The 12,328-nt window shown below is 45.3% G+C and overlaps 1 protein-coding gene across 14 annotated transcripts in view; it reads right to left on the bottom strand.

The window, feature by feature from the left end:
* The window catches only part of pknox2 (pbx/knotted 1 homeobox 2), a 452,602-nt gene that overhangs the window by 134,895 nt on the left and 305,379 nt on the right, over nucleotides 1-12,328 (bottom strand). For all 14 annotated transcript variants that reach the window (XM_078531552.1, XM_078531535.1, XM_078531515.1 and 11 more), the window contains one exon: nucleotides 730-866. In XM_078531552.1, coding sequence (XP_078387678.1) covers nucleotides 730-866 — 137 coding nt within the window. The remainder of the gene's footprint in view (nucleotides 1-729; nucleotides 867-12,328) is intronic.

Here is a 12,328-nt window from a genome sequence, read left to right as displayed (position 1 = left end):
ACTGTGCCAGTGTTACTTTACCGAAAATGCATTGGAAACCTCACTTACACGTACATGTGGAGTTTCCAGTAAGCATCGCAGTACAGCAGGATCAGCTCCGAGGAATTTCCTGGCCAATATGTTATATTTTTATTGAAATTTAAGCATGCGTCTCTTTAATGCAATGAATTCTAAGTATTGTTAAGGAAACATTGGGTGAAGTCAAAGACATGTATTGAGAGACTGCATACATTTGGTTTCAGGCCTTGTGTTCCTAGGGAGTTATTTTGTTTCTTTAAATTGTCTTTACAAGACTTACGCAAGGGCCATCAGTTTGTGAAGCATGGATCGTAGCAAGACATGGAGTCCCTATGGCACTCATTGATGGGTAAACCATATAACCCATTCACAGAGAAGCATCATTGCTAAGTCTTCAGTGCAAAACATAATAGTCCAACTGAGCCTTTACCCACCATTAGAATGTTGGAAATCAGAGAGCTGGTCCAAGGATATTGACCTGTATAAGGGTACGTACCAGAGCCATTGGTTTACATTCTGTTTACTTCAATTTCCACAGAAAAACACAGTTCAGAAACTCAGCTGAAACCTTTTTGTGTTATTGTACAGCCTCATTGCTCTCTAAATTTTTCTTATACCTCTATAACACTGCTCTTCATATGCCTTTCGTACTTGTACATTATTCTGAATACACTTTTCACATCTGTACATTGCTCTGTATGCTTTTCTTACCTGTACACTGCTCTCTTGTCAGACTCCAGCTGTGCTTGAGGGTCAAGTGGTACAGTGGCTACAGGGGTGGCAGCCGCAGAGGGTGATGGAATATGTACTGGCTGCGTCTTGGTGGTCTGCTGCGCCGTGGCTGTCATCTGTGGAGGATGAAAAATAATAAAGCTTTTACAATGGTACTTGACCTCAGCGCAACCATCTAGGAAACAATTTAGGGAGTTTGTTTGTTTTGGCTCACATCTATTAGCTCATTGTAGAGCCATCTTCAGTGAAGAGGGCAAACTGGGTAAGAGTTATGCTGCACAATTCTTCAAGACGCCGATCAATACCTGTCCGTGGATCATACGGTGACACAATTACAATTCAGGTTTGGGCTCCACAATGTAGACGAGGCTGCGTCACAAACAGCAAATACTGTATGCTAAATTTAAAGATGTATAAGTAAATCGCTGTTTCGCCTGGCAGGATATTTGAGGCCTTGGACAGTGGGACAGACAAAGGTAAAAAAAGGTATTATATCTGTGTTTGCGCAGGTAGGTGCTGTGGGAAGAGTAGGGAGTGCTGGGGGTAATTGAGGAGTGGATCAGTGTGTGGCAGAGGAATTGGAATACTGAAAGGGGGAAAGGGAAATGTGTTTGGTGTTGGCATTACGCTGAAGGTGGCAGAAATGGCAGAGGGTGATCCACTGAATAAGGAGGCTGGTGGGATGGAAGGTGAGGACTAAGGGAACATTAATCTGCAGCAAAATACTGCAGATGTTGGAACTCCGAAATAAAGACAAAAAATGCTGGAAATACCCAGCCAATTTGGCAGCATCTGTGGAGAGAGAGGGTGGAGCAAAGGAGTAGAACAGAGGAAGGGAAATGGAACAGGCACAGTGGAGGACTTGGTCAACCAAAGGGGCAGGTTGCATCGTCAGAAACGCTGCAACGGAGATGGAAAAAGTAGGCGAACGGAATGGAGTCCTTGCAGGAAGCAGGGTGTGAAGAATTGTAGTCGAGATAGCTGTGGAAGTCAACAGGTTTATAGTGGATACTGATCCCAGCTTCTCCGAAGAAATGGAAATCGAAAAGTCAAGGAAGGGAAGTAATCAGAAATGTATTGTGAGAAAGCAACAGAAGGTTGGGAATCGGAAACAAAATTGATGAAATTTTCCAGTTCATGGTGAGAGCAGGAAATATCACTAACATAGCCATCAATGAACTGGAAAAGGGGTGAGGGAAAGGCTCTGAGTAGAACTCGAGCAAATAATGTCACACCTTTTTGTTATTTATTATTTCACGGGTTGCAGGCGTTGCTGGCTAGGCCAGCATTTATTGCCCATCAATTGCCCTTGAGAAGATGGTGGTGAACCACATTCTTGAACCACTTCAATTCACGTGATGTAGGTACACCCATGGTGCTGTTAGGAAGGCAGTCCCAGGATTTTGAATTAGCAATAATGAAGGAATTGCAGTGTATTTCCAAGTCAGGATGGTGTGTGGTTTGCAGGGGAACATGAATCTGTTGCCCTTGTCCTTCTAGATGGTAAAGGTCATGGATTTGGAAAGTACGGCTGAAGGAATATCCCACAAAATGGCAGGCATAGCTAGGACGTATACAGGTTCCATTAGCAACACCTTTTGTTTGGAAGAAGTGCGTAGAGTTAGGGGAGAAATTATGACCAAATACAAACAGGCGGACTAGGGTGGTGATGGATAGGGACTGGTGGGTATCCATTCAAGGAAGAAGCACAAGTCCTGCAGGCCATCCAGTGGGGGACGAGTTTGCAAGATTCAAAGGGGATGGGGGTGGGGGTAAAGTTACAAAGTGGGGCTAAATTTGACAGAAGGTCAGATGGAACAAAGTTTAGGAGAGGGGATGGGCTGAGGCAAATGAGTCAGAGACTTCTGAATGATTAATTTTAATCTTGGAGTCAAAATAATTCCAAAGGCTCCTCACATTTGGCATTGAGGGATGAAGGCCGAGGATACAAGAGCTCAAAGTAGCAAGCTCTGATGTAGAAAATAAAGGAGGATTTAATTATAGAGGAGTGCCAAGGAGTGAGGAGGAGTGGGACAGGGCTGGAAGTCTAACAATTTCTTCCCTCCTTCCTGAAGGTGATGTGCACTAGATTATGATTCCACCGACAGTGGAGCCTTGCCCAACTGGAGCTCAGGCAGTGCTATGGAAGGCATCACACCTGAAATCCCACCTTCACAAGATGTCCAATGTATTTGGAAGGGTTACTGGACAGCAATCAGTTGGGGAGCTCTCCTCCTGGGGTAATGACAAAACAATGGGTAGCTGCGAAAGGAAAAGTATGGTGAGAGGAGTCCCATAGGAGTCAATGTTGAGGTCATTCTTATTTAGTATATTCATAAGTGACCTAGATTTTAGAGAAAAAAATTGAAGGGGGATCACAAATTGTGATAAAGAAAGACTGCAGGAGTACTTAGGCTAGCAGAGTGGGGAAATAAGTGTAGTGATACATTCTGAAAGTAGAGATATGGAAAGGAAATAATCTCAAATAGTAAGATTTTAAATGGAGCAGATACATAGGCTATTAAAATGGCAGGATGAGTGGTCAAGGCCATAAAAATATCAAAACAGACTCCTTAGATTTTGCATCTAAAAGCAAGAACTTAATATTTAACTGATAAAGTATGGCAACACTGCACAGAAATTGAACACGAGATATCTGATCTGTATGGTTTAATAAGACAAATACCAACATCTTTACTCAGTAGGTCTTTGGGGCAAAATAATTGTTAGATGGGTGATACATGATGTACCTCAATTGTTAACAGTTGGTTTACTTTTTGAATTGCATTTAATCATAAAAGATAATCAATTCAGGTTAGAATAATAAATGGATGGACATCTAAAACAGTCATAAAATGCTTTATTAGATATTTAAGGCCCAGTCATGCCTTGTAATGTCCCTCCATTAATCTTGTTACCTGCTCTGCACCCTGTGATATTTAACACGAACAGGCGAACTGGGTTTCACTTCATATATTAAAGCCTTGAAAGATCCCTGGGAATGGGCCTGAACAACAGAAATAAGCACAGGAGAAGTTTTAACACTGTAAATCACCCAATCTAACTCTTGTTAGGGCATTTTTGCTTACAAAGATCTCTTGATTTATTGTCAGAATCACCTGCTGAATTACCTACATGAATCTTATTTATCTGCCATTAACCAGCAACAAACTTCAAACATTACATTGGGAGAGATGGGTTGTCATGGTGCCACTCTACACAGAGTGGTAAGCCATGAGGCAAGGTCGATTAACTGTGCTTTAACTGATATGGGAGCCTGGTTCCAACTTTCAGGGGAAAAAGGAATGCAAAAATGAGTCTGCCATTCACCTCCCCTCTAGTCACATCTTTTGTTTTTTGTCGGAATACCACTGTCTTTTGCCTTGCACAATCAACCTTTTTATCATTTAATGATTTCTGCCTTCCACCCAATTACAGACCTTCCCTTTTGTTCTGTGTCTCCTAACCCCTCCCCTTACCCCTTTCACTGCCTCTGTACTTGCTTGAAACCTATTACATCTCTAACTTTTTCCAGTTCTGTTGAAAGGTCATTGCCCTGAAGCTTGGACTGAATTTTGCTGCTAGTGTGCCAATCCCAAAGTTTGAATGAATTCCTGGTCGAGAACTCCGAAGAGCAAATGGTGGGGCATCAGATTATATCTTCCCGGAGGGGGCCAAATAATAAGTCGTCTCTGGGGTCCCTCCATTCAGCGTCGGGAGGTCCAATCAGCGTGGCCCATGGAGATGGCAACTGCCCATTTTCAAACTGCAGGTGTTACCTGGCCATCAGCAGCTGCGGCAGAGACACCATGGAAGTTCCTTCTGTGGGAGGGGAGGCAGCTGCCAACTCCAATTAGCGGAGTCATCAGTCTGTATGAATTTGCTGCAAGGGCTCTGGCTGCCTGGAGGTAGACCCCCTTTGTGAATTACTGCCAACAAATAAATGCGAATCCTCTTGCTCGGCCTCTTGCTGCAGGCTGACTCCAATCCATTGCCGAGCTCCTGGGGTTCTGTCTGTCCCAGGGAAAACCTCTTGTGGCCCGGAAAATTGCAGATAAGTGGCCCATTAGCAGCTTGGTACACTTCTGCTGCTGCCAGGAGATGCCATTGAACCCGCGGCGTCCGCCTAAGGGAAAAGTGCATGGAGGTGGGAACGTGTCGGGGAGCCAACGCAACGCGCAAATTTCTAAATTTCCTCGGGCCCCCAAAGGTCTGGGAAAATTCTCTTTCAGTCTACAAAAATATTGGCAGACCTGCTGAGCATTTCCAGCATTTTCTGTTTTCAAGTTAAGTAAAAATGAATTCTATCTCCCAGCACTTTACAAAACACATGCCTGAATTTCACACTCCCTCGCCGGTGGGTTTTTAGGTGGGGTGGGGGAGGGGTTGGAGAGCGTGAAATTGAAGGGATGGGATTCCTTCCGGGTTCCTGCCGCCCCGACCTCACAGCAATTTTATGCTGGGGCGGGCAAAGCATCGGGCAGGCCGCCTATCCCTGCCCCAGTTGAGGCCCTTAAGTGGTCATTAAGGGCCGTTTCCCACCCCGCCTCAATTTTTAGGCCGGTAGCAGGATTTCTCGGGCATAGGGGAAGCCGAAAATGATGGGCTTAGATCTTGGGCGGGAAGAGGGGTGGGGGCATGCTGCCATCAGAAGCCCCCTTCCAACTTAGGGCAGGCACCCCACCCCACCACCCGCCTTTAAGATCTGGTGGCCACTGTACCTCCCTCCCGGACCCCCCGGCTTTCTCACCCAACATCCCAATCGCCCACTTTCCAAACCCCCCACAGGACTTCCCTGCCCTCCCCTCCCTGCAACCCTGAAAACTTACCTTGCCATCCAGTCCTGGGACTTAGGCTGTCATCAGCTTCATGCACTTCCTCTTCTGTCCACTACAGCTCCTGTCACTGCAGGGACTAGAGAGCTGATGGCCAGTCAGGTTGGCTGGCAACTCTTTAAGGTGGGGCTTCCTCCCAAGAGAGGGGCAGAAGTCCCGTCTACAGCCAACGGACGCTCACTGGAGCGTGAAATGGCTGCAGAGGAGCAGAGTCGACGGGGTTGTGTTCCTCGCAGACTCTTCAGATGGCGAGAAGGGAAACCCTGCAATGGGAAATATCCTGGCCATTGTGACAAAAAGAGATGCAAAAAGAATTTCTCTAACATCAAGAATACAGTGCCATAGCGGTTATGTTACTGAACTAGTAATTCTTAGGTCTCGACAATGATCCAGGGGCACGAGTTTAAATCCCACTATAGCAGCTGGGGAATTTCAATTCAATTAAATGCATCAGTGATGGTGACCATGAAACAATTGGATTGTCATAAAAAACAATATAATTCACTCGTGTCTTTAAGGAAGGGCAGCTACTGTCCTTACCCATTCTGGCCTATATGTGACTCCAGACCGATAAAACAACATGGTTGACTCTTCACTGCCCTCAAGTGGCCCAGCAAGCAGTTTCATCTAATACACACTGCTCACTATTACCTTCGCATGGGCAATAAATGCTGACTTTTCCAGCTACGCACATTCTGTAAATGAATAAAAAGCTTAAAAAAAGATTCCATGTACATGCAGAATGACACAGTCATTACTTCATGACACTGACCAACAGCCAGCACACTCATGCAAATAGTAACACTCATTCTGAATAAAGCCACTGTTCTCAGGCTGTAGTGAGCAAATGGTGCCACACAAGTGCCAGACAATGATCATCTCCAACAAGGGAGAGGCTAACCGTCTCCTTTTGATCATCATGTTGAATCCCCCATCAACATCGTGGGGGTTAACTGGCCAGAAACTTAACTGGACAAGCCACCTAAATAACATGGTTACAACGTCAGAAGTTTGGAATTCTGCAGTGAGTAACTCACCTCCTGACTCCCCAAAGCCTGTCCACCATCTACAAGGCACAAGTCAGGAGTGTGATGCAATACGTGCCACTTGCCTGGATGAATGCAGCACCACCAACACTCGAGAAACTCAACACCATCCAGGATAAAGGAACCCTCTTGATTGGTACTCCACTTCAATATTCACTCCCTCTATCACTGGTTCACCACAACAGGAGCATATACCACCTACAAGATGCACTGCAGCAACTTGCCAAGGCTTCTTTGACAACACCTGCTGCACCACTACCACCTATAAGGGCAAGATCAGCACATGTTTGAAAACACCATCACCTACAAGTTATACACCTTCCTGACTTGGAAATATATCACCGTTCATTCATCAGCCTTGGATCAACATTCTGAAACTCACTACAGCTGTATGGGAGTACCTTCACTACACGGACTGCAGCAGTTTAAGGCGAAGGCTCACTTCCACCTTTTAAAAGGCAATTAGGGATGGGCAATAAAAATGTTGCCGCTGCTCGTGGCTCTCACATCCCATGAACGAATAAATATAAATTCAGTCCCCGCTTCCCCCAGACACGACACTCAGCTCCAATTCATCCCTGCCTTTCCAAGATCAGAGATTGATTCAACTCAGCCCCCTCCACGCCAAGACTGGGCTCTCTGTTTTCTGGAACACTTTTGGAGCTGAGGAACTGCCATCCAACAAACAGCCTGTCTGACAGAGCAGGCACTTGTATGGACGATTTGGTGGGCAATGAAAAGGAGAGCTGTTATGTTATCTGACACAAGGGAAAAGCTTCGCTCCTTCCCCCTCCCATTTCCCCCCTTAGAGGACTGTTGCTGGATTTTGATCTCAATCCTATTTTATTAAACAGTCAATTTGTTTCTCAAGGGACTAACAAGGATAAGGTTGCTTGGTCCATTATCAGCTCTTTCAAAAGCCATAAATTCTTAATCCCTGCTTCACTGTGAATTAAATTGGGCTCTTCACACTCAACTAACCCCATTCTACATTCCTTTGTACTTTCAGCTCTTAAATCTCCACAGGTTTTAGGTTTTATTTGGTCCTCTTGCGCTCACCTACTACAGACACCAGCCTCCCCAGGGACCTCTATAGAAGCTTAGTTGTCCTGTTATCAAGCCTGTGGAAATGACTGACAGCCACTGTCTGTTATAAATCTCTCTGCCACAAATCCTCAAGGACAGAATTTATGTGCAAAGAACAAAGAAGCTTAATTTAAGACATTATAATTTATTTTCATTCCCCTGATCATTGGGCAAATCGGAGTGGCAGCAGATTGTTAATGAGTGGGTGCTTGATGAATCTATTTGTCTCAATATGTACTTTAGAGCTCTGACAAGATAAATCTGCACCCTTGGTGTTATTATGTTAAATGTGCTCTTGTGCCAGCTCCGAGGGCATCTAACGTGGTAAGCTCATTGTCTAGGTTGACACACAGACCAATAGTGACCCTGGTTCAATCCCTCATATCTCTGTCAAGTCAGCAGATCTCAGGGTGCAGATCTATCTTGTCAGAGCTCTAAAGTACATATTGATGGTGGTAGGGAAGGAAAGAGAAAAATTAAACAGGATTCCCACTTGTATTTCACAGGCCCTCAGGTAAGCAAGGATGACTGGGCAATGGGACCTCGGACTCGGGGAGTGATCGATGACCAGAAAGGATAGCAATTGCATCTCAGGAATGGAGGATGGGGTATAGGGAGGGAAGCCCATAGCCTTTTAATTTGGGGTCAAGAGCAGTGCTAGTGATTCTGGTAGCATCCATTCACATGTGTGGAGGGGAGGCCTTTCAGCCAGCTGGCTTTGAGCTCAGCACATGGCGATTCAAAACTTATAATTTGGTCCTACAAGAGATGTAGGACCTTAATTTACGCAAGACATTCTGCCTTTAAATGTTCCGCACATGCGCTCCTTCTGCCAGAGCATGCACTTATCCAATATGGCAGGCGGTGCATTTTCACCATATTTGGAACTTAGCAGACCAATTAGGCTGCTATAAGCCTGTGCTGAGTGGCCAAATTTCTCAGCCAAAATGCCCACAAAGCTTTGGAGTATCATTCTTACTCTGTCACTCTTCTGTCTCTCTATTCCTTGACTTCGACTTTTCCCTCTTTTACTCTTCTCTCGCCTGCGTCTTATTTCTCCACTTCCTCCAAAATTTTGTCCTAAAATCTCCCCTCCTTTATATCTTTCTCTCCTTTCCATTGCTTCCATCTCCCTTCCTTTCCTCCATTTCTGGCTCTCTCTTCCCCTTCCCTCACTTCTTTTATTATTGACTTTCACTGATGTCCCACATTCTCATCTCACTAATAGCTATTTACTGACTTCCTACAGTAAAGAATCAGTTAACATTTCAACACCATGGCCAAGTTTTTTTTAAAAATGTGCTTGCTTTTTAAATTTTAAATTAGAGACATCCTGATATAAAGTGGCTGCGCGTGATTTGTTGTTTTCATCACTAGCACTCTTAAGACTTACTGCATAAAGTGGCCAGCACTTGTCATTTCTCCTCTTTGATATTCGTGACTTGCTGAAAACAGGATTGATATATTATTTATTGGTCTTGTGCATCATACTTGTCCTGAAACGAGCCACAGGCCTTTCATTCAAATGGACAAAGAACCATTAGAAGTTGTTGCTTAAAGAGGTTTGATCTGAAAGTGGAGGATGTATTATCTTGCATAAAGCTATGGATTGTTCAGGCAGACTCCAAAGTGAACCACAAACAAATTGATAACCATCGTAGAACGGACTGATTTACCAATCGGGTGACATCATTTCCAAGAGTTCAGCGTGAGTTACAGCCTTCATGGAGTATTTCATGAGCATCACAAAAGTCCTCTCCATGCATTTCTTTTGGTTTCCTTGTACTAAATAATTTCTGAACCCCACGTAGCAGAAACTTGCTTAACTGTATTAGCATTCACAACTCTTTGGCTTTCAGCAATTTAAATGCTGCATATGCATGAGAGCTTCTAAGTGCTATTCGTTTTCACCAAATCCATATGAAAACTGAAGACAATGCGCCTAAATTTCCCATTTCCCGTACCCATAACCAACCAGAAATAAAAACAGGAAATGCTGGAAATATTCAGCAGGTCAGGCAGCATCTGTGGAGACAAAGAGTTAACAGGCAGGATTTCAGCAGTTCCTGGTAAGCGGGGTGGGAGATGCAGGGGCTGGTAAAATCACAGGGAGCCAGCAGCACCCGGCATTTTACTGACAGCAGGACTGGATGTGGAGAGGAGCACCGCCCCAAGGAGTTGGGTAGCCCATTTACATAATTAAAGCCCAACTAGGGGACATTTTGCATTGTCGTCGGCATTTTTCCAACAAAGGACAAACTCCTGCCCTGTGGCGAGTCTGCCAGCTAAATGGATGTGGTCGGGGTGGGGTAGAGGAAGGTTGCATGAGCCAAAGAAGGGACCACAGGCAGGGAAGGCATAAGCCACAGCCCCAGTGGCCTCCCCAGAAAGGTTTTCCCTCTGACATCAGCCCCGTCATTTCTTTTCATTTTTCCACTTACCTTCTTTAGGCCTGAGGTCTCCTCCACTTCTTAGCAGTGACTACCTCTCCCAGGGGCGTTCCTGAGGCTTCAGACCTACCAGCCCTGTGATTGGGCGAGAAGCATTATTAGCCCACCCACTGTCCATAATTGAGCTGTGGGCCCACAGGCGGACAATTAGGAGGCAACCTGAAAATCACTTAGCGGATCTCACAGCTGGCAAGTGCGGGCTCAGTGCCCAATTCTTACCCCAAGGTTGGGGCCTGACCCCCCCCCCCCCCCCCCCCCCACCCCCACCGCCCCTTGTAAAATTCAGCCCATGTTCCACGCTGACAACCCTTCATCAGAAATTAGGAAAGACAGGTTTTCACAAGTGACGGGTGGGTGGAGGGAGGAGGTTTGGAAGAATAATAGGGAAGGTCTGTGATAGGGTGGAGTGCAGCAGCGATTAAATGACAAAAGGTTTCATGGTACAAAAGCCAAAGAGAAGGGGTAATAGGTAAAGAAACAAAAGATGTGTTCAGATGAGGTGTGAAAGGCTCAAAGCTCTATTACATTTTTACCTCTCCTCAGTTGTGATGAAGGGTCTTTGACCCAAAAGGTTAACTCTGGTTCTCTCCACAGATGCTGCCAGACCTGCTGAGTATTTCCAGCATTTTTTGTTTTCATTTCAGATTTACAACTGCAGTATTTTGCTTTTGTAACCAACTATAAAAATGGACTGAAGCATGAACAAGTTTAAGAACAAATCTCCTTGTGCCACATGCAGTGCTTTAGTAGCTTGTGTCAAGAGACCGTCATTTCCTTTCACTTCTTATTTTCTTTTTCAGTTGTAGTCATAACACACTGTGCGCCACAGTTCAAGAGCCAACGGACTAACCTACTCTGTCTGCACTGTCAATCGATGAGACCTTTTTCCATTCCTTCTCATTCTCCCACAGTCCAACTTACGTAATCTTTACCCATTCTACATAAGTTGTTTTCACCAAACCATGGCTGGGATTTTGTTGGGCTGACGGGAGTCTCATCCACCGGATGGAGAACCAGTGGGGAGCCTGTCGGTTTTATGGGAAAGGCCCAGTGGAACTGGCCACCATCGGACCCTTCGCACGATTAAGGTTCCTGGCGGAAGTCCTGCCCGCCAACTGCTGTCGGTCAGAGGACAGCAGCTCCCCAGGCCATCAGGACCAGTGGGAGCAGTGGCTGCGGCAATGCCCCCAGCAGAGGCCCAGGGTAATCGTGGGGCCTCAGGCCTAAGTGAAAGTTTGGGAGGAGGGGTCAGGGGCGTCGGAGGCAAGGGCAGGGAGGTGGCTTTCAGCGGTTCCCCTCCACCTGATGCTTGATCCCTCGATTGGGCACAGGGTGCCTGACCACAAGGCCCTCTCCCACTACTGCAGGCAACCTTCAGAGGGCGTGGGAAAGCCATGCAGTCTCCACTTAATCCCTGAGCCACCACTAAATTGTGGTGGCCTCAGGGATAATAGATGTCAACTGGCTCAATAATGAACCTAACTGACATCTGCCACCAGCAGCCAGGAGTCCTGCTTCAGCCCCTTCATTCCTCTGTCTTAATCGGGGGAGGCTCTCCTACCACTGGGAGACTGAAGCGGCGCCTCTCCGAAGATTAAGCGGGCCCAGCTGCCATGGTTCTTGTTGCAATGGGCTGCATGAAATCCAGCCCCATGTGCCATCTTACATGAATTCAATTAACCCAAACATTTCCCAATACGTAGAATTCTTGATCCAAACAATTCTTAAAGTTAAAGGACTAACCTGATAGAGATCTTCAAAATTATATAGGGTTACAATAATGTGATAGGTTCCTTACGTTGTTCATTGAGGTGACAATAAAAGAGCACAAATTTAAATGTGTTCAAAAAAAAATTTAAATAGTTATACAAAAAAATTCTATACAGGCAGTTTTGAAGAAGAATTCAATTTCCTTTTAAAAAGTAATTTGATAGTTAATTGAAATAGAAGAATATTAAAGGCTACACAGGAGAATGAGGAGCAGAGTGAGAACATAATGGGTGATTCTTGTGGAGAACATCTGAACAGACTTAATGGACCCAATGGCCTGTATTAGTGTTGCAAAATCCTGGGATCTATTTTAGGCTAAATAGTTGGAGACTTTGAATATACTAAATAATTGCCTTAGGTTCCTGTTGGTCACGGTGCAACAACCTGAGCA

The sequence above is a fragment of the Cetorhinus maximus genome, chromosome 2, assembly GCF_964194155.1.
Source record: "Cetorhinus maximus chromosome 2, sCetMax3.hap1.1, whole genome shotgun sequence".
Taxonomy (NCBI): Eukaryota; Metazoa; Chordata; class Chondrichthyes; order Lamniformes; family Cetorhinidae; genus Cetorhinus; species Cetorhinus maximus.
The sequence above is the reverse complement of the archived record's forward strand: the minus strand, read 5'-3'. Positions and strand labels throughout refer to the sequence as shown.